This window comes from Nuphar pumila, chromosome 4 (genome assembly GCF_984573655.1).
Source record: "Nuphar pumila chromosome 4, dmNupPumi1.hap1.1, whole genome shotgun sequence".
Taxonomy (NCBI): domain Eukaryota; kingdom Viridiplantae; phylum Streptophyta; class Magnoliopsida; order Nymphaeales; family Nymphaeaceae; genus Nuphar; species Nuphar pumila.
The window spans coordinates 146,124,969-146,148,963 of NC_143252.1; the positions used below are offsets into that span (position 1 = coordinate 146,124,969).

A 23,995-nucleotide genomic window follows, 5' to 3' on the forward strand; every position below is an offset into this window, starting at 1 on the left:
ATAACCTGCTTATAAAAAATAAAGTACACATAAAAAATACATATACAGGTGAAACAAATTTAACACAAGTTCTATGTTAAACAACTTTAACAACAAAATACAGTCCTTGCCATGTTATAATTAGTTACAAGTACGTCAAACAAACTAAACACATGAATCTAATCCTCGCCAAGATTCAGAGCATCATCCTCTTTATTTTCTCGATCTGCCCCTCCCTCCATGCCTCCATCAGCTCCTCTATGCTGATCATCTCCAACATCTTACAAGAGAACCAAAATATTAGTATTTATAAACAAAATATAATGAAATAAATTATATGCAATGCACCTAATCTAATGCAACAAAGTAAATGGCTGAATGACACATAGACTAGCAATAAACTGAAGGACATTAACAAAATTCAGATATGTGTTCTAAAATAAAAAAAAATTATAGTGATTCAATCATGCAAATTTGTGTTCTAAGGTTGCCAAAGAATGTCACAGTGATTTACGCATGCAAATATGGTTTATAAGGCTGTCAAATAAATGTGTTATGTATCACAATCATGCATATATGTGTTACAAGGGAGTTAAAAAACTTCTATAGTGATGAAATCATGCTAATATGCGTTTTAAGGTTGTCAAAAAACTTTCATAGTGATTCAATCATGCTCATATGCATTCTAAGGCAGTAAAAAAACTTTCATATTGATTCAATCATGCATATATGTGTTCTAAGAAAATTTTTATAGTAATTCGATCATTCATATGTGTGTTCTAAGGCACTAAAACAATTTCATAGTGATGAAAGCATGCTTGTATGTGTTCTAAGGTTGTCAAAAAACTTTCATAGTGTTTTAATCATGCATATATGTGTTTTAAGGTTGTCAAAAAACTTTTATATTGATTCAATCATGCATATATGTGTTCTATGGTTGTCAAAAAACTTTCATATTGATTCAATCATGCATATATGTGTTATAAGGCAGTCAAAAAAACTTTTATATATGCTAATATTATGCTCATATGTGTTATAAGGCAGGAAAAAAACTTTCATAGTGATTCAATCATGCTCATATGTGTTCTAAGGCAGTCAAAAAACTTTATATGTGATTCAATCATGCATATCATGCTCAAAGGCAATAAAATTTTTTTATAGTGATTCAATCATGCATATATGTGTTATAAGACATTAAAAAACTTTCATATATGCTAATATCAGGCTCATATGTATTCTAAGGTTGTCATAGTGATGAAAGCATGCTTCTATGTGTTCTAAGGTTGTCTCAAAACTTTCATAGTGATTCAATCATGCATATATGTGTTATAAGACACTAAATTTTTTTTATAGTGATAAAATCATGCATATATATGTCGTAAGGTTGTAAAAAAACTTTCATAGTGATTCAATCATGCGTATATGTGTTATAAGGGTGTTATAAAAATATCAATAGTTTGTCAGTCACAATAACTTATTCTCCATCATCATTACGAGGTGAGAAAGTGTAACGTGTTGGAATGTGAGGCTCAAAGTACATAGATGAGAAATTTGAAATCTCTTCTAAAGTGTATGCATCACAAATTGAAACCTCCACTCTTGCTTTATTCTGAATCTTTTTTTTTAGGTCAAACATGCATCTGTCAACAACATACCTCTCGTAATATAATAAATTCTCAGTAGCATTAGGGAGAAAAATATAAAATAAATTTTACCTTTCAAATGGGTACATCCACCGATATTGCACAAGACCACTAACTCTAAGTTCATATGGCAAGTGTATGATCACATGTTCCATAATGTCAAAAAATGCTGGAGGAAATATCTTCTCTAGCTGACAAATAGTAGTGACAACAGAATCCTCGAGATTCTTTACCTCAGCTACTACAACTTCCAATGCACACAATGTTCTAAAAAATTGACTTAACTCAGATAATACCCCCCATATAGGTTTGTCTAACAAATCATGAAATGCTAGGAGATTCAACCGTTGCATGATAATATGACAATCATGGCTCTTCAACCCATGCAATTGGCCCTCGTCTATCTTCATAGCCCGAACAATGTTAGAGACGTATCCATCCAGAAATCTCAACTGTCTCAACCACTGGCATACCTGCTTTACTTGATCTGGTCCAAGTACGTACCTTGCCTTTGGGATGAGAGAAAAGTAGCAGAGTGACTTGTATGACACTTCTTTTGACCTCGTGCTACCATTTCTCTTTGTCTTTGGCTTGAATCAAGGATACCCACGTGACGAACATGATCTGATATTTTCTTAATCTTTGAAATATAACATACAATGATTTGGACAAACATCTATCTTTTGATACCCCATACCTAGAGCGTTGACCATAACCTTCGCACGGTAGAGATTTTCTGGCAATTTCTCATCCTTGGACAATATACTCTTCACAATAGAACACAAACAGTCAAAACATGATTGACTCAAATTATACTTTGACTTCAAATTCAGTAGTTGAAGAACTGCAGACAAGATAGTCTGACTCTCGCAACCATTCCACAGTGGCTCATCAACATCTCTAAGTAAGTCATAAAATCTACTAGCTGGATCATTTATTGCTTCTTCCTCTACCCCAGTTGGTACATCACTAGGTTCCATAGCAGAACCCATTTTTGGTCCTGCGACATCAAATATCAAATCTATATATGGATTATCGTGCACCACATCCACCCGTGCATCAAAATATTTCAAAATTCTTCACCATGAAGCATCCAATTCTGATAACTACTAACAAAATCCTTCTTGTATAGGTGATGTGTAATGCCATGAGGTTCTACAAATCGATTGTTCTTACACATTGTGCATAGGCATTTGATTCGACCAGTGGGATCCACTATACTGACACTTGTTATTGCGAATTTAATAAAACCGTCAACACCATCTATGTATTCATGCGACACCTCATGATCAACTATCCTATGGTACATCTATTCACGATTTGCAGTCATTTTGTCCTATAATGTTACAGATATTATCATCACCAGTTAAAAGAGAATCATAATAATGTTATAATAAAAAATATCTAATTAATCTATTAATTCTTGTTTGATGATTGTTTGTGAGCAATTTTTTTGTTTTAGTTAATGCATAATTTTTCTTCCTCTCTATACCACAAACATGCTTAACATAAAATGCAATTTCATGAACTATTAATCATGCATTGATAATTCAATATTTTCGTGTGTAACACCATCAAATCATATTTATACATATCACGAGGATATTTAGAAATATGAAATCACATTCAATAAAATGATACATTCATTTTAAACATGTTTTCATGATACAATTTCACATAAAAGACATAATCAAATGAAAAATAACTTCATGCAAGCATTGATATAGACACATCAAACATTGAAATACATTCATATCAAAACAATGTCAAACATATACCTGCAGCAAATACACTCTAATATCCCACTAACTACTACCATGCCTAGCATGGAATCCAAACTCCAAAAATAAGAACACTTTTATTTTCATACATTAAAATAATGCTCAACATGATCTCCAAACTCCATCAAGGCAGTCCTAGATATCCACAACTAAGTGAGTGTGTGAACAGAAAAGTGTTGCATCCAAGAAATTAAATAATATGAAATGAAACTAGAGAACCAGACATGCATTTAAATATGAATTTATACATGAAAACAAAGTCATGCATCAAAGTAGAGATGCCATATTTCAGTTTCCAAGCAGGTAATATAAAATAACCTAGAGTAATATAAAAATAACTGCACCCGCATTGAAGTAAACTTCAAGTCTCCAAGTAGTTAGCAATTGGGAGAACACGTCTCCCACCTTGAATTTCATGTCTCTCTCTCTCTCTCTCTCTTTCTACCAGCCAGTCAGTTCCTTCTCCACCTCTCTTCTACTTCTTCTTCTCCTTTTCCCTTTCTTCTCGTCGGCGGTTTCGTCTTCTTTCATTAAAGGGTGCAACGTGACAAGTACACATCGTGGAGAGGCCACTCTTTTCTCAACCCATCCCTCGGAGGCGAACTCTATGGTGAACCTCTTCTTCTCGTGTTTCTATAGTTTTAGAAATAGTGCATATTCATATCAAGTTTCATCCTTTTCTAATGCATATAACAAGTTAAATACATGTCTTCGTTTGTGCATTTTACTTGTTTTGAAGAGTAAATTAGTAGTGGTTTTAGGGTGTGGGTCGTAGGTAGATAGGGTTTAGTTTTGATGCTTTGAATTTGTTCTATAGTGTTAGTGTTATTGTTAACCATAAATAGTGGTGTGTTTCAGCATGTTTAGTTTTAGTTTTTTTTTTATTCAATAGCGTGCTCATTAGGTCCGGTAGATTTTATTCTTGCATACACCATTCTATTCTGTTTTTCAGTTGAAATAAATATTTTATTTATCAGCATTTTTCTTTTTTTCTTTTTTTTATGCAATCAGCGTTTTTATAGATTAGTGTTCTTCATTAGCGTTTTCTTGTTTGATGTTTTACATTAACACCTTTCATTTCACGTTATTTTATTTCAGCTATAGCGTCGGGTTTTACAATAGTTAATTAGACCTGTTAATTGCTTAGGTTGTCAATCTATATTTAATCGGTTAATGTTGCTTTTAGTTTTTTTATTTTTATTTATACAGTAGTTGATCTGCTTCGGCAATAGAATTGTAATATGCATTTTCTGCTTAGCCAGCTCTAGAATTATTCATTTGCTCAATGTTTTATTTTCTGGTATTTACATTTATAGCAGTTTCTTTCGTTTGGGATTGTTAATCGTAGTCGTGTAATCTGCTTAGTTTATACATTATTCCAGTATTGAGTTCTCTCGGTGTGTTAATCTTAGTGTTACATTAACTGTTGGCATTTAAGATTCAACAAGTGTTTAGGGTTGACGCTATGTCAATGTGTCTCAGGAGTATTTCAGTAGTTCTTAGTTGCTCATCACATTAAATATTTCATTTTGGCTGTTTATGTTACGCAATCTATCATTAAGTTAGATCAGTTTAGTTTTGTTTGTCAGTCGTAATTAGCATTAGAGTTACTTGATGAAGGTTAGCCGATTTATGTTAGTTACTATTAGCCGATCTTGATAGTTCTTGCTCATGAGATTTATTTGTGAGTAGTATCTTAATTAATTAGAGTAACTTCTTAGTTCAGCTGGATATGTTCGTGATCCTTAGTTCTCTTGTGATTCATGATTTCTAGATTTCTTGAAGTAGTCAGGTCATTAGTTAGTTTCTTGAGTAGTTTATAGAAAATAGTTCTTGAATTCTTGCATTAGATAGTGGTGTTGTTTTGTCATCTCGTGTGAGTGGTGCAGTGTTAGTTCATGTCTTTACTTCATATTTTTGTGAATTTTTTATGTTAGATTCCTTGTTGATTTTCTTGTATATATCTCGTTGTTGTTGTTTGCTTCATGTTTTTGTGTTGCAGGGAACTATTTAACCTGCAAGGAAACCCTCTTTCGAGCCTCTGAGGTCTCGAAAAGGCACCCCTCAAGGGACCCTCAGACTCTCAGAAGTGCCCTCAGAAAAGCAAAAGTTGAAGAAAACATGCATTACCGCAAGAAGGGACAAGAAGACTCGATGCACTGAAACCTTTTCTTTTAGTTTTAGATTAGGATTTTAATTCTTTTATTTATTAATTGGGTTTATAATATGCCATTTATTATTCTTTTGTTTAAGCCCTCTGCGTAGGGCGACACTCTCTTAGTTATTTTAATTAATTATTTTTTTTTATTTTGGCAATAAAGCGTAGCTTAGTTGTGTGTTTGAATACAAAGTATTTTCTATTTCCTGAGATCGACTCGAACTCCACCACTCATGCGAGCTGTTTTATATATTTTTGGTGTTTGGCTTTCACATTGTTTTTATATAAAATATCATTTTTAAAACCGTTTTCTAAAACTCACACCAATAGTCGAGTTCCCTAATCGAGGGGGACCTCAAGCAAGGCCACCCCGTAGGGAGGATCAGGGTAATGCTGCAGGAGGCCAAGGGAGAAATCAATATCGACCACCCCCTGAGACCAGAGAAATCAGCCCCAAGCATGACAAGAGAGACTTTTGGAAAATAGACCGGTACATCCGAACCTTCGGTGCTGATATTGTAGTGGAAATCACTTTGCGAGGGATTGCCCCAACCAAAATCAAGGAAATGTAGAACGAAGGGAAACTGATGCTATCGAGATTTAAGAGACCCCCGCGGAAGAGGAAGTCAAAATAAGAGCCTTACATAGGGTAAATGCACTAGAGGGGTCCACCTCTGCAGTGCCCGTGGTTAAGAAGGAAGTAATGTATTTGACAGTGACTATCAATGAGAGGACTACTAATGCAATGGTTGATATGAGAGCCACACATAACTTCATGGCCCAATAAGAAGCTCAGAGATTGAACTTATAATGGGATAAAAAAGTCAGTCGTATAAAGGCCATGAACTTAGAGGCGCAACCCATCTTTAGAGTAGCCCGAAAAATACCAGTTGGGGCTGGACAATCGACTGGCAGGATAGATTTCTCTATTGCTATGTTGGATGATTTCAAAGTAATCTTGGGGATAGAGTTTCTATGCGCGAGTAAGGCTGTGCCCATGCCCCACTTGGACGTTGACAACTTTATGAGTGAAGAGTTCCCTTGCATGATCCCTGCCTAGACATTGGGAACGTCAAACGTCCACATGGTCTTTGCATTGCAGATAAAACAGGGCCTCCAATGAGGCGATCAAACATTTATAGTAGCAATGCGAGAAGAAACAGAGGGGAAACCTCCTGAAGATATATCGTCTCATATTGTTACGATATTAAAAGAGTTCCAAGAAATTTTGCCCCAAGAGTTTCCAAGAAAATTGCCATCGTGAAGGGAAGTAGACCATCAGATAGAGTTGGTACAGGGTGCAAGGCCTCTCACAATGGTTCCATACAGAATGGCCCCGCCTGAACTGATAGAGCTTAGAAGACAACTGGATGATATGTTGGTTGTTGGTATTATTCGACCATTAAAGGCTCTTTTCGGAGCTCCCGTAATCTTTCAGACCAAACATGATGGGTCCAAGAGACCGTGTGTGGATTATAGGGCACTCAATAAACTGACTGTCAAGAATAAGTATCCCTTGCCCCTAATTGTTGATCTGTTCGACCAGTTAGGGGAAGCTCGAGTTTTCTCAAAATTAGATCTGCGATCAGAATATTGGCAGGTCAGAGTTGCGGAAGGAGACGAGGCCAAGACGACATGTGTTACTCGATATGGTGCTTTCGAATTTTTAGTGATGCCTTTTGGTTTAATGAATGCCTCTGCAACTTTCTTTACACTGATGAACCAGATATTCTATCCATATCTTGACCATTTTTTGGTCGTGTATTTGGATGATATTGTTGTTTATAGTCGAAACATGGAGGAACATGTGCGACATCTGCGCACGGTGTTTCAGATTCTAAAAGATAATGAGTTGTACATAAAAAAAGAGAAGGGTATGTTCGGCCAAGAAGAAATTAGTTTTTTGGGTTATGTGGTTGGAAAGGGCTGTCTAAGGATGGATAGTCAGAAGGTAAGAGCTATTCAGGATTGGAAAATCCCAACCAAGGTTCTTGAGCTACAATCCTTTTTGAGCTTAGCAAATTACTACCGTCGGTTTATTGAGGGATATTCAACCATTGCGATGCCTCTAACATAGTTGCTTAGGAAGGACAAAAGTTGGGATTGGCAAAAGGAATGTCAAAAAGCATTCGAGACTCTTAAGAATGCTATGGCCAAAAAACCGGTCTTACAGCTGCCAAACCAAGAAAAACCATTTGAAGTATATGCAGATGCGTCAGACTTTGTCATTGGAGGTGTATTGATATAAAAGGGTCATCCTATCACCTTCGAGAGTCGGAAGCTGAACAACGCTGAACGATGACATTTGTTGTCTACACTGACAATGTTGCCACAAGCTATTTTCAAACACAGAAAAAGCTCAGTCCTAAACAAGCTCAGTGGCAAGAGTTCTTAGCTGAATTTGATATGATTCTGGAGTACAAGCCGGAAAGGTCCAATGTAATGGCAGATGCACTGAGCAGAAAGGCCGGATTGGAGGCTTTGATTGAAGATAAAAGTGGGAGTACTGAACCTCAAAGCGACCTTCTTGACAGAATCCGAGAGGGCTTACGAGAAGACCCCATGGCACATCTTTTCTCTCTGGTAAAAGAATGAAAGACAAGACGATTTTGGGAACAAGAAGGATTGTTGATAACAACTAAGAATCGAGTATATATACCCCAATGGGGATCCTTGCATCGAGAGATATTAAAGGAGTGTTACGACTCTCCCTGGGCAGGACATCTGGGGCAAGAAAGGACATTGGCATTGATGGAGCGAGTTTATTACTGGCCTCAAATGCATGACGACGTAGATGGTTATGTACGTACTTGTTTGATTTGCCAATAGGATAAGACTATTAATTAGAAGATTGTGGGTCTATTGGAGCATCTCCCCGTCCTAAGCCGACCTTGGGAGAGCATTTCTATGGATTTTGTCGTCAGTCTATCAAAAGTTGAGGAGAATAGTATCATTTTTGTTGTAGTTGATAGATTCTCAAAATATGCAACCTTTGCGCCTGGTCCTAACAATTGTTCAACGAAAGATATGACTCGACTCTTTATGAAGCATGTCGTGAAATATTGGGGCATTTCGGAGAGCATTATCAGTGATCGGGATGCCCGGTTCACCAGTAAATTTTGGAGAGAAGTCGTTCGGTTACTGGGATCAGAATTACACTTTTCTACCAGTTTCCACTCGCAGACAGACGGTCAAACAAAACATATTAATGGGATGTTGGAAGAATATTTGAGACACTTTGTAAGTGCAAATCAGAAAAATTAGACAAATTTATTGGATATCGCTCAATTTTGTTACAATCTTCAAAAGAGTGAATCGTCAGGACACAGCCCATTCGAGATTGTGACAGGACAACAACCTCAGACACCACACTCTATCGCTGCCCAAGGTTGAGAAAAGATGCCCTTTGCGTATAACTTTGTGAAGAACTTTCATAATCAGACGGAATTAGCAAAGACATTTCTACACAAAGCTGTGAAACGAATGAAAAAATGGACAGATCAAGATCGTCAACATGTCGAGTTCCAAGTTGGAGATAAAGTACTAGTCAAGCTATACCCCAAGAGAACGACTATCTTTCGAGGACATCATCGAGGACTCATTCGAAAATATGATGGACCCTTTCCTGTCATCCAGAGGATTGGCAAGTTAGCATATAAGCTAGACCTTCCTAATAGTTTTCAGGTCTACCCTGTCTTTCATGTGTGTAATCTAAATCCCTTCAACAAAAATGCAGAGGATTTCAGCCGTAGTCTACCTCAGCGGACTCCCAATCCTCAGCGAGCCCCAACAACAGTCCCAACATTGACCTCTAGGGAAATTGAATTCATCATAGATCACATCAACAATTATCTAGGAGAAGTGAAGAAATATCTTGTGAAATGGAAATGATTGTCAGAGAGTAAGGCCAGTTGGGAGACTCCAAGAAATATTCATCAATTTCAGCAAGCCATTGAAGACTACCAACAACAGATTACGCCGAGGATGGTGCCAGTTTAGGCGGGGGAGAGTGTTCCAGGCCGCCATGTTGACACATTTGTTTCTCGATGTAAATACCTCTTTGATCCTTCGTAGTGTACATAAATGGCCTTTGGCCTAAGATCCTCCATGAACAACAATTGTTACGGGTCCCTCCCCCCCCACCTTACTCTCTTTTTGTAATCTTGCAACTTATGAATATGAGTTACTTTCTTTCTATCTCTCGTTGCTACTCTCTCAGTTGCTCTCTTTAAGTTTGTGCGCGCTTTGTTGCGATTGTGCACCCTTGTGTAGGGTGTTTGTGTTGCTTTCTTAACTCGGAAGGCTAACCTGGTTGGAACTACCAGGTGTTGCACGGAGCTTCCAGATAAGCCCGTGACAGATCACACACACACACACACACATATAATGACAAAAGCCCAAAAAACCCATTTAGCACCAAATGGATTTAGCACAGACCCATTACTCTATATATATCAGAACTGAACTTATTAGGCCCACTTTTCTCATTCTACCCAGTTAGGCCCCATAGTTTGAAGTATTTTATGATACATATTAACCGTTAGATGTGTTTAGCATGCTCAATTTAGTGATAATAGACTCTTAAATCATGTATTTTTGATAAAAAAATGTGATTTTATGAGCCGAGAAAAATTGATGCCTTCATAGTCATTGATTTTGGATCACTGAAAAAACCATATATACAGATCAGATTTCGGTGAACAAAAGCCGATTCTCACTAAACAAAACCTATAGATCACATTGATGGTGTTAGATGTGAGAAAATAGCAAAAAAATATGATTTTTGAATGGGCTTAATGGAGCAGAACCACAAAAGGGTAGGTGCATGATCGCTTTTGAACATGACCAAAACGAGCTCGCGCGGAGCATCCGTTGCGCGCGTGATGAACGCTCCATGCTTGTTTTTGCTGAACAAGAGTTTTAGCAGTGACAAAAGTCACTGCTAAAGGTCCAATGACTTTTTGTCACTAAAGGTCTTCTTCGACGAAAAAACACGTGAAGCGTCCATCACGCACGCGATGGACGCTCCTCACGCATTTGATTTGGTCATGTTCGAAAGTGATCATGCACCTATGACTTTTCGTGTGTGTATATATATATATATATATATATATATATATATATATATATATATATATAGAGAGAGAGAGAGAGAGAGAGAGAGAGAGAGAGAGAGAGAGAGAGAGAGAGAGAGAGAGAGTAATGTGTTGATGCTGCCCCTTTTCTCGTTCTGCCTCAAAACTCATATTTTTTTGTGATTTTTATCACATCTAACAACATAGATGTGATCTATAGGTTTTGTTTAGTGGGAACCAACTTTTGGGTCATTAGAATTTGACATGTATAAAGGATTTTTCGGTCATCCAAAATCAATGGTTATAAAGGCATCATTTTTTCTTGACTCATAAAATCACATTTTTTTGTCGAAAAAACATGATCCAAGAGTCGATTCCCACTAAATAGAGTATGCTAAACACATCTAACAGTTCAAATCTATCATAAAACACTTCAAACTATGGGACCTAACTGGACAAAATGAGAAAAGCGGACTTAATATGTTTAGTTCTCATATATATATATATATATATATATATATATATATATATATATATATATAGAGAGAGAGAGAGAGAGAGAGAGAGAGAGAGAGAGAGAGGTAAGTGCCAAATTGATAAGTGCTAAATGGGTCTTTCTGCCCTTTCTTTGTTTTTTTCACAGTTCTGACCCCATAAATGTGTTGGGCATGGTTAAGTTACAAGGAATCCACACTTGGATCATGTGTTTTTGATGAAAAAAAATATTTGGAGCTTTAAAAAATTACAAAGATTTTGGACTGTTAATTTTTTGAACCTTATAAAAACCTACCCATGTGTTAGAATAGAATACTTCAAAGAGTTGATCCCTATAAAATCAAGTACATAGATCGCATCTTTATGGTTAGAATTTAAAAATAAAACAAAAAACCTTGAAAAACCCATATAGCATTCATCAATTTCACACCTATCCATTTCTCTATAATATAGAGTAATGGGTAAGTGCAAAATGATATGTAATAAATGAATGTTTTGCCCTTCCAGTGTTTTTTTCGCAGTTTTGACCCCATAAATGTGTTGGGCATGGTCGATTCATGAGGAATCCACACCTGGATCATGTGTTTTCAATGAAAAATAATATTTGGAGCCTAAAAAATTTATAAAGATTTTGGATCGTTGATTTTTTAAATCTCATAATCGAACAATTGAAGAGCTAATCCATATAAAATCAAGTATATAGATCACATTTGTGCGGCCCAAATTTAAAAATTAAATAAAAAACCCTGAAAAACTCATTTAGCATGTATCATTTTGCACCTACCCATTACTCTATATTATAGAGAAATGGGTATGTGCAAAATTGATATGGGATAAATGGGTTTTTCTGCCCTTTCAATGTTTTTTTTTTTCAATTTGGACTCCATATGGGCATAGTCAATTTAAGAAGAATCTACACCTGGATCAGGTGTTTTTTATGAAAAAAATGATATTTGGAGCATCAAAAATTTAAAAACTTTTTGGACCGTTGTTTTTTTGAACATTATAAAAACCTACCCATGTGTAGGAATCAAACACTTCAAGAGCTGATCCCTATAAAATCAAACAAATAGATCACATCTTTAATGTGAGAATTTAAAAATAAAACAAAAAAATCCTGAAAAACTCATTTGGCAGGTATCATTTTGCACCTACCCATAAAGAAATGGGTAGGTGAGAAATTGATATGTGCTAAATGGGGTTTTTTGCACTTTCTGTGTCTTTTTGCAGTTCTGACCCCATAAATGTGTTCGGTGATCATGTGTTTTTATGAGAAAAATGATATATATATTACAGTTAATTGTAGGGACAACCTATTTGCAATCTCATGTTGCAAGTTATTGTTATTTTAACTCAATTTATCCTCTTAGACATGTTTAGCATGTTCGATTTAGTGGGAATCCATACTTGATGGTGGTTTCTCAATGAAACTATATTTTGAGTCAGAAAAAAAAATCAGTGCATTTATAACCATCGATTTTAGCATGTTAGAAAAAATTATATACACTTCGGATTCTAGAATTTCAAAAGCAGGTTCCCGCTAAAAAACACGTAAATCACATGCATTACTTTGTTTGGACTAAAAAACAAAAAATAAAAAGAATAGAGTTTGCAAAGATGTTTATGCATAAGAATAATTGTAACAAATTTTAACCCTATATATATGATTATTTAATTGGAATTAATAAAACTTGAATTTGATCCAACATTAGGCATTTGGGTTTTTCTTTGGATTAGGTTGCAAGTTGATGGAGCACATGGAATTAGACAATTGGCATGCCGACAGTAGAAAGAAGAAACCCATTGTAACAGCACATTGGCGAGACTTGCTAATATTGAACTCAATGTTTAAAACAAGTCCCACTCGGGTTAGGTGGAGGTCAATCCAGTGCTGGAGGTAGATCGTGTGTGAGCGCATGTGCATCATAGGGATGCATGGGTATTTTTTGGATAGCTACTACTAATCCTACACACACTGTTCCCTTGCGACTTACATTGTACAGTTGCGCTTAGAGTCTGTTTTGATTTTGTTGAGTCTGATGTAAGCTGCCCGGTTCAGGTGAATCAATATCCCGAAGGGGCAGCCCGTATACTTGAACTGTAATAGCCTGCGGGCAAAATTGTGAATGAAGTAAATGCATTGAGCTTTCTTTTGTTCACCCTCGTTGTTATTGCTTCTTGTGATTGCAATTTCTCTCCCTCTATTCTCTCTTGCTCTCTTGCACTCTGATTATAAGCTTTCGCGATTGGCAAGCGAGTTGATAAGTATGCTTGCGGCGGTGAGGAGAGACCGTCGTGTCGCGCTAGTCCATTGAAGGAAATATGTCCATGACAAGTGGTACCAGAGCCTGTTCTCGTGCTGGGGAAGGAACTCTGGAGTCAGTGTCGATAGACACGCCGACAAACTGCGATTTGTGAGCAAGACATCGTGGCGCCTTATCAAAACTTGCGCAACACCAAAGGCAAGGCATTGCCAAAGCTGAAGAGATGGGTTCACCTCGAGGCCAAGAAAAGTTGGCTGCAACTGTTAACAAGCTGGTGGAAGATGTGACTTCACACGAGTAAGCAAATTCAATACACATGTGAATTATTTAGTGGACTGAATGATATGGTGGCGAGCCTACAAGAGCAGGTAAACTTACTAATGGGGTAGGTCACTTCGTTGATGACTATAGTAGTTGACTTGCAGACTGAAGTAGGGGAGCTTCAGTTGAAGAACCGTACGTTGCAGTGGACGGTGACCCCTAAATGGCGGAAATGGTGAAAGGCCATCAAGGATTGATGTGCCAAGACCCACAAAATTCAATGGTTCTCGTGATAGCAAGGCCATTGAGAACTTATTGTTCCAAGTAGAAGACTACTTGGATATCCAGAATGTGACCCTCGAAGATCTGAGAATTAAGGTTGCAACGACCTTACTTGATGGAGATGCTATCGCTTGGTGGAGGCGCAAGCGCAATGACATGGAGAGAGGTCAATGTGTGATAGACACCTTTGATGACTTCAAAATGAAGTTGCGCAACTACTTCATGCCAAAAAATGCGTAGAGACAGGCTTATCAGATGGTTTGTGAGCTCAAACACACTGATTCGTTGCAAGACTATGTCAAAACGTTCCAGAAGCTTATGTTGGAGATACCTAACATGCTAGAAGACGATATGCTCAACTGGTTCATTGTGGGACTTCAGCCATGGGTACAGTCTGAAGTGAAAATAAGCAACCCTCGTATTTTGGAAGATGCATATGTGGCGGCAGAGCGCTTAGTCGACACTCAGCGCAAGCCTTTCACTCCATCCACCAAAGTCGGGAAGAAGCTTGACCACAGAGGCAAAAAGGATGAGCAACACGATGATAAAGGTGAAGCATCGACACACCATCAATCCGAAAAGAAACAGAACTTCACAAAGCATAACAATAGCAACAAGGGTGCGGTTGTGACATGTTGGTTCTGTGGCGATAAACACATCGTCAGGCAGTGCCCAAAGCGCCTCGTAAAGGATGTTGAGCATGCCAACGCTGTACAGGAAGAATGCAGCGATACTGAATGTAGTGACACTGAGAGGATACAACCAAGGATGGGGGCCATGCGATCGATTAACGTAGCTAGAAGTTATGCAACTAAGAACATGCAGGTCAGTAAGGAACTTATATACTTGAAAGTTATTATGAATGAAAAGTCTACTTCAACAATGATAGATTCAGGGACCACACACAACTTTATCTCGCGGGAAGAAGCAGAGCGGTTGGGCGTGAAGCCTGAGCCAAAGCAGTGGACCATCAAAACGGTAAATCTGAGGCCAAGCTCATCTTTGGTGAAGCAAGATACATGGCTATTCAAGTGGGTTGTTGGGTCAGCAAAGCCAACTTCTCTGTGGTTCCCCTGGACGATTTCAAGGTGATTTTGGGTATGGAGTTTCTGCGAAGCCAGAATATTATGATGTTGCCAAAGTTTAACACGTTGACGATCATGAGGTCAGACCTGTCCCACACAGTGCAGTGCCTTGCGCAGAAAGACAAGTCTTCAGTGCTATTGGCAATGCAACTGAAGAAATGTGTCAAGCATGGGGAGCAGACATTCTTAGTTGCAGTGTGCACAAAAGAAGGAAAGGTAGAAGCAACAGTGCCGCCGACCCTAGCCCCACTATTAGAGAAATTTCGGGGAGTGATGCCTCCAGAATTGCCAAAGCAGCTTTCGCCAAGACGTAAGGTTGACCACAAGATTGAGTTGACCCCGGGAGTGAAGCCTTCTGCAATGGTTCCATACCGTATGGGGCCAGCTGAGCTGAAGGAGCTACGCAGACAGCTAGATGAGATGTTGGATGCATATATTGTCTGTCCATTGAAAGCCTCATTTGGTGCCCTGGTCCTTTTTCAAATGAAACATGACGGCTGCAAACAGTTATGTGTGGATTACCATGCTTTGAACAAAGTCATGATGAAAAACAAGTACCCATTGTCATTGATAGCGGACTTATTTGATCAGATAGGCAATGCCTGTATCTTTTCTAAGTTAGATCTGCGATCGGGTTACTGGCAGGTGATGATTGCTGAAGGTGATGAGCCGAAGACAACTTGTATCACTCGCTATGGTGCTTACGAATTCTTAGTAATGCCATTCGGGTTGACAAATGCTCCAACCACGTTCACGACATTAATGAACTAGATCTTCTGCCCTTACTTAGACAAGTTCGCGGTAGTCTACCCGGATTATATCGTGATCTACAACAGCAACATGGAGGAATATGTCGGGCACTTTCCATGGCCACGTTGTGGGGCGTGGTGCGCTGCATATGGATGGGCAAAAGATAAGGGCCATCCAGGAATGAGTTCCGCTAAGCAAAGTGCCAGAATTGCGACCATTCCTTAGTTTGGCAAACTACTATCGGCGTTTCATCGAAGGCTATTCCTTCATTGCTGCGCCCCTCACCGATTTGTTAAAGAAAAATCGGGCATGGCTCTGGATAAAAGCGTGCCAAGATGCCTTTGATGGCTTGAAGAAAGCCTTAGTGAGGGAGCCAGTGCTGCGACTGCCTGATCATTCGAGACCCTTTGAAGTCCACACAGATGCCTCAGACTTTGCCATTGATAGAGTTATTATGCAAGATGACCATCCGATCGCATATGAGAGTCGCAAGCTGAAAGATGAAAAGATGCGTTACACAGTCATGAACGTGAGATGACTGTCATTGTGTACTGCCTCAGGACCTGCCGGCACTACCTCTTGGGTGCTAAGTTCGTCATCAAGTCGGACAATGTAGCCACGAGCTATTTTCAAACACAGAAAAAGTTGACACCTAAACAAGCTTGATGGCAGATGTTTTTTGTTGAGTTTGACTTTGCCTTGGAGTACAAGGTTGAAAAGACCAATGTTGTGGCGGATGCCTTGAGCCGTAGGGCTGACCTGATAGTTGCGCGCACAAAACCTTCTGAAATACATTTAGAGGGCACATTGCTGAGCCGCATTCGTGAAGGTACGAAGCAGGATTCGACTGTACAACACATTGTTTCTCTAGCGCAGGCAGGGAAGACTTGATGATTTTGGCTACAGGATGGCCTCCTTGTGACAAAAGGGGGACAAATCTCCGTGCTGCGGTGGGGAAGCCTCCGTCGAGAACTACTTAAAGAGTGCCATGATACACTATGAGCCAGCCATCTTAGTCCGGAGTGGACCTTAGCATTCCTTGAGCGTGGCTATTATTGGCCGTAGATGAGAGACACCATTGAGGGGTATGTGCGAACATGCCTCATCTGCCAGAAAGATAAGAGGACAAACCAAAAGGCTGCCAGTCTCCTTGAACCTTTACCAATTCCAGAACGTCCTTGGGATAGCATCTCCATGGACTTTATTGTTAGTCTGCCTAGTGTAGAGGGCCTCAGTTCTATTTTAGTTGTAGTGGATTGTTTCTCAAAGTATGCCACCTTCATCCCAGCTTCTATGGAGTGCCCTATAGAGAAGACTGCAGAGTTGTTCGTAAAGCATGTGGTGAAGCACTGATGCATACCAAAGAGCATTGTGAGTGATCGCGATGCTCGCTTCACGGACAAGTTCTGACATAAAGTATTTTGGTTATTTGACTCTAATTTGCTGTTTTCAACAAACTTCCACCCACAGACAGATGGGCAGACAGAGCGCATCAACGGGATACTTGAGCAGTACCTTAGGCACTTTGTTGGTGCCAATCAGAAAAATTGGGTGAAGCTCCTTAATGTGGCACAATTTTGTTACAATCTACAGAAGAGCGAGTCTTCAGGCCACAACCCATTTGAGATAGCCACGGGGCAACAACTACTGACCACGCACACTCTTGCCGTACAAGAAAAGAGAATGCCGTCATTCGCCTATTAGTTTGTTTGCGATTGGCACAAGCAGAATGAGTTGACGAAGACATTCTCACACAATGCGGCAAAGAGAATAAAGAAGTGGGCGGACAAGCATCGTCGGCCCGCGGGGTTCCAAGTTGGGGACTAAGTGTTGATAAAGCTATATCCTGATCGTACAGGCATCTTCTGCAGGCGGCACCGCGGACTACTTAGAAAGTATGAAGGACCTTTCACCATCACAAAGAAGGTAGGCAAGCTTGCATACAAGCTGGAGTTGCCCCCAGACTTTAAGGTGCACCCGGTGTTTCACGTGTTCAACCTCAAGCAGTTCCATCCGGATGATGGAGACTCGAAACACAGTGTGCCACAACGCGTTCCCATCATGCAGAGGGCCCCGACAACACACGGGCTGAAAAGCACCTCAGTCAGATCCTTCGCCACAAGGTCAACTACTTGGGGGAGGCGAAGAAATACTTGGTATATTGGGAGGAAACAACAGAACCAACGTGAGAGCCTACATTCCGAATGAACAGCCGCTACCCGACTGAAGTCAGAGCTTACCACGAAACAGATGGCGTCGAGGACGACGTATGATTTGAAGGGGGGAGCATGTTCCCTTGCAACTTACTTTGTACAGTTGCGCTTAGAGTCTGTTTTGATTTTGTTGAGTCTGATGTAAGCTGTCCAGTTCAGGTGAATCAATACCCCGAAGGGGCAGCCTGTATACTTGAACTGTAATAGCCTGCGGGCAAAATTGTGAATGAAGTAAATGCGTTGAGTTTTGTTTTGCTCATCCTCGTTGTGATTGTTTCTTGTGATTGCAATTTCTCTTCCTTTATTTTCTCTTGCTCTCTTGCATTCTGATTACAAGCTTCTGCGATCAGCAAGCGAGCTGACAAATAGGTTTGCGACGATGTGAAGGAATCGTCATGCCGCGCTGGCTCATTGAAGGAAATAGGCTCGTGACACACACATTAATGCCCATGTGTCAAGTGTATATCATATTATACGAGAAGAAAATTGAAAAAGTCAAGTTGCCTAAAGGCCGTAAAATTTAGGTCTCTGTTTCACCCGTATTGATCGCTGGCTCGCCAAATGAAAATTGAAAATGAACCACAGTTTGCCATTAATTATAGTACCATTTTGTTCTTCACATCTTCCATTTTTTCAATTTCTACACTGCCTGGTTTTCATGTAAATAATACGTTAAAGCTTTGAATTCTCGGTTGGTGATTTTGGTTTAGACCAGTGGTCCCAGCAACACGTGCCTTGGTTACAAGTAACCCAACGATCAAACAACCATGCCCTCATATCATAAGCACCCATCGTCACACTGTCCCATGCCGAGCCATAACTGGTGCTATCAAACACGTTTGCGTCACCCAAACATCTTGATCATCCAGCACATGCACCCAAGTACCATCACATGAGCGCCATTAACCTTACCTTTAATTATTAGCTCATGTATGATGGAGCTATGGCCCACAATCACATCTATCACTCTTCCGCTTCAACGTTTCCACATTCATTTCAGGTCCCACCGTGGGTGGTGGAACTGGAACCTTCACATGGTGGGCTCGTCTAGGCTCATCCACTCCAAACCCAAGGGTTGCTTCCTTCATCCCCTTCTTCTTTCTTGTAAACCAAACAACCTCGAGTTTATTTAAACCATCAATTGAGACTATCAATAGATGAATCCACGGTTTATGTTGATCCCAAAATAACGGTAGGGATCCAGAAAAGACGTGAATAACAAACTCGTTTTCTGATGCATTGACCCAGTAAGCCCCATTGGCCGTTCATCCTCTTCTTTCACATTCCCATAAGGTAAAAAAAAAAAAACACTCGACGGTCCCTCTTAATTAGCGCTCGCTGCTGCCCACAAAATGTGCAACCTACCGCCTAAAATTAACCAGTCTTCTTTCCTTTCCTTCCCCTCTCTCTCTCTCTCTCTCTCTCTCTCTCTCTCTCTCTTCTGTTTTCCCCTTTTGTTTTACTCGTCCATATATAGTTCTTGTAGGATAGGAAGTAGGAAAGGGTTAAGGGAAAACCACCCCCACCAAAAAAAAAAAACCAGCACCAGGGGGAGGACTTCGTCGCCTTCCTCCCTCCTCCTTTGGTTCCACTTCTCTCTTGAGATGAAGAAGAATTGATGGGTGTAGGGAGGTGGACTGCGTAGGGTTTAGCAATGGATGCTCAGCGGATGAAACAGTTGATGCTCCTCTGCCTTCGAACAATGTCGACGCGTGTGGCACTCGTGGGTGGGAATCACACCGCCGCCCGTTTTTGCACTCGCTAATCCCTCCTCTCCTCTCGTTTGCCGGCCGTTTTCCGATCACATTTTCAGTTTTTCCTTCTCTTTCTCTCTCTCTCTCCGATCGATCTCCAAAACCCTAAAGGAGAAGATTTCGCGATCTCTGCTTCCGTCGCTCTGCAAGCCGCCGCCATGGATGCGAACGCCATGTTCCAGAAAACCCTAGAACGTGGGAGTTGCGACGATCAATACATCATCCTTCTTCCTGATTGCCGCGTGCTGAGGCTCCTGGCCAGATCCCTCCTTCTGGCCGCCGCTATGCTCGCCCTGCCCTGGCTCGGCACTCTGCCAGACTTCTCCCCTTCCGGCGTGAGCTCCGCTGCCGTCGCCGTCGAAACGACGCCGGATGAGCTTATTCCGGCCGTGTTTCGGGACCTCGTCGACCAGGGCCTGCTCAAGCTGGGTGGGAACGCCCTCTTCATCGGTAGGCCGTCGGATGCCGCCGCGATCCGGGCGTTCATCGACGACGGCGTCGTTCCGCCCCTACAGATTGTCGACGAAGCCACGACCAAAGAAGGCGGTGGGACTTCCATCGCCGACGGAGCCGTCAACTTCGTTTTCACCGCTAACGGCTTCAACTCGGCGCCGCTGATCGACCGCATCCTCAGGGTCGGCGGTGTCGCGGCCCTCCAGTTCTCCTCCGGCACCGACTGGTTGGACATCCCGTCCAACTTCAAGATCGTCTACATCCGCCGGTTCGACGTCCCAGCCTCCGATACGGTCATCGCGATCCGGAAGACGAGCGGCGATGGCGCCCCAGCCATCGTCGGGAAGGCCTCGAGGGGGAGGCCCGGCCTGTGCTCCACGTCGGACGCGAAACGGCGGGCGCTCCGGGATCTGGAGGACGTCCTTCTAGAGCCCCCCAGGGATTCGTGGGTCCAGTCGCTCGCCTACCTAGAACGTGTCAACTATCTACCGGACCTCACCGGGGACGACCTGAAGTCCTACCCTCGGCATGTGTACGTGGAGGTCGGGAGCCGCGGCCGACGGATGGAGGAGGGGGTCGGGGAGTGGTTCCGGAAGGGCTACCCGGCGAAGGGCATGGATTTCGACGTGTACGCGCTGGAGGGCGACGTGGCTGGCCGATACGCGCCGACAGTGACGTGGACGAGGAAGGGCACGGTCGGATTGGGGGCCACGCGGCTGTCGGAGTGGCTGAAGCGGAACGTGGCGGAGGAGGAGTTCGTGGTGATGAAGATGGAGGTGGGAGGGGTCGGTGGATTCGAGCTGGTGAGGGAGATGGTGCGGAGCAAGGCCGTGTGCCTCGTGGACGAGCTGTTCCTGGTGTGCGACTGCGACCACGAGGAGAAGGGGAGGAGGGCCTACTGGGAGTGCCTGGCCCTATATGGCTTGCTTAGGGAGGAAGGAGTTGCCGTCCATCAATGGTGGGGTTGAGTCGAGTCGAGAGAGATGGACGGCATCAAGCGTTGTTGGGAATGTCATGTCAGTCTCTCTAAGAGTCCGTGTCTTTGTTGGTTACGTGTTTGTCTGGATTGTCACGGTGTTTACCTGATGGTTTATGGTAGTCGGGTTCGGTGGGCGTTGATGATGTTTATGTGGGATTATGATATGGTGTAAGTGCTTGGGCTGCGTCAGGGTTGGGTGTATTAGTAATAAGGCTCAAGGGGGGGAAAGGAGCAAAAACTCGCTTAATTTGGGTTTTTGCAGCTTTCTCGTTCCAACCACTATTGTGTTATGGTTCTTACGTGCCATATGGTGACGGTGGTTTCTTTTTTTTTTTTGTCTTCCAAAAATTATACGGATCATAGTGCAACTTAACCATCCGGCTATTTCAAGTTGACAAGGCCCAAACCACAATGTTGTATCGATGTGAACCTGCCCTAATTGTTCGATATGCATTGTGAATCTGCCCAAAAACGATTCCACAAGGGACCGAATTGGCGCCTTCTATAGATTTTTCCGATTCAACCTTGATTCACCTTGAATCGGTTTGAAAAATCAGTTCAGATCCGAAACTTATATCGACAACATTGGCCAAAACCATGCAAGAGAACCTCTACCTCGGGGGTCCATTTATCTGCAAATGATTGGAGGTACCCCGAATTCTGAGTGAATTAACTACATGCATGATTCATTTGACCTAGTTATCTAATTTAGCAACTTTCGTTCGTTCCAATAAATCATCGAAAATGCACTCCGCTATGCATAGACATATTATATACATTTTTTTAAGAGTTAAAACGAGCGCTCATGGGAAGAAGACAGAAAATACGTGGACGGCGAATCCCAGTGGAGGAAGAAGAGTAGTGCACAATTACACTGAGAATCACTAAGAACATAGTTTTTTATACAGCCTCTACTCTCATTATCAATTCTCTTTATATTTTTACCAAGCCTTTAACATTTATATTGTTGTTTTTATATAGAGTATGAAAGGGGCTAAAGTGATATCATGTCCCTTGAGAAAGCAACCATTCCAAGTAAAGTGAGTGTGAACAATCCCATTTATTCATTTGTGTCTTTTCTTACATGACTGGTAGGAACGTTCTTCCTCATTAATTACTTTTTTTATTCGCCAAACAATGTTTTGAATACAATAAGACTTTTGAATCACTTTTGTGTGATAAAGATTAATCATCATTTGTATGCTTATTACATTGCAGTTATATTTATTAAAAGCATAAACATGTGGACATAATAAATAGCATAAAGAAGGAGCTCATGCATATAATAACATGACAATAAAGTAAAGTGCATAAAGCAGGGGGGTTCGATGAATAAAACAATGCACCAGGCTAAATAAATGAAGTAAAAGAATGCATATATATATAGAAAAGTAATCGCAAGGATATAAGTGTTAACACCAAAGCACGTTTGCAGTGACCTAGAGGGCATGAACCAAGGACTAGGACCCTTCCTTTTTTAGAGAGAGGAGAGAAGAGAGAGAAAGATAAAGAGGGGGAGTGACAATTTTTTAAAAGGGGGAGGGAGGTCTTATTTATAGAGGTTGGGTGTGGGTCCCACCCAAAGGATAAGTATGCCCTTCTTTATGATTTCTCCATATTGTTTCAGATAAGGACATATATGTTCATTGTGGGGCCTACAAAGATATTTTTATAAGATATTTATGTGGAACCTACAAAATATTGTTGTGAGATATATATGTGGGGCCTGCACATTTTTGGGGTTTTGTCAATATTTTTAGCGGAAAAAACTGAGTACACTATTATCTTCGTCTCGACAAGACAAAGCAGAAGTTTTGTATTTTGCAAAATGAGTATGATATGGCTCCCTAAACGTTTTTTAGTGTATATTCCTGGAGATATATATATCATAAGTATAATTGGCTCTGTGAAATCCCTTTGTTTCGTATTTCAAGTCAATACAATAAAATTACATAAAAATACCTCATATTTTATTAAGAAGTTTACTGAAAAATTGTGGATCTTACAATAAGTCATGTATGTTGTTTTGGGATTCATAAACTTGAGATTTACGAAGTTTCTAATTTTTTTTTGTAATGTCGATCTTGTTAAATGATTTTTCCAAGTATGAGCCTATTGTAGGATATAGTAAGGCCTTAGTTGAACATGAGGATTTTAGGGGGCATGTAGGTGACCCAAAAAAAAAACAATATATATATATATATATATATATATATATATATTTATATATATATATATATATATATATTTATATATATATATATATATATATATATATATATATATATATATATATATATATATATATATATATATAATCTCATAAGTTAAAAAACTTAGTGTAGCTTATTGGGCAAGGCCCTGTGTACCTAGAAGGTACATAGTGAATTAAAGTAATAATGTACTTTAATTAATTATGAGACAAGTTACACAGAGTTGTTTGGTTATGCCCTGAAAGATGGGGTAACTTGTCACCTTGAGTGACTTTGTTCTCGCTTTGTGAGCGAGTTTGCACAAACCCCATAGGATTTCGCTGAGTGGACGATGGACTTTTTTTCAGCTAATAGTGACGTGTTGTTGTGAGCCCCGTTTTGGTAACTAGGGTGGATCAGTTCTCAACCACGGTAGCTTAATAGACAAAGACTCATTTGTGTTGAAGATCCAACTACGTACACTGACGGTAACGCACTATGACTTGTCTGGGAAAGGAACATGTTGACGAAGAGTTCTGGACCTTAGTGCTGGTGTAATTGACTTATCGTGGGATTAATAAAATATGTAAATTATCCATATTTGAAAATACATCACCATGTAGACCGGTGA

The 23,995-nt window shown here is 40.4% G+C and overlaps 1 protein-coding gene across 1 annotated transcript; it reads left to right on the forward strand.

Annotated features, from left to right (window-relative positions):
- Positions 1-19,346: 19,346 nt before the first annotated feature.
- Positions 19,347-21,548, forward strand: LOC149841544 (uncharacterized). Its single transcript, XM_090003899.1, has one exon. The coding sequence runs from the start codon at positions 19,899-19,901 to the stop codon at positions 21,159-21,161; it is 1,263 nt and encodes a 420-aa protein (XP_089860025.1). The 5' UTR covers positions 19,347-19,898; the 3' UTR covers positions 21,162-21,548.
- The last annotated feature ends 2,447 nt before the right edge of the window (positions 21,549-23,995 follow it).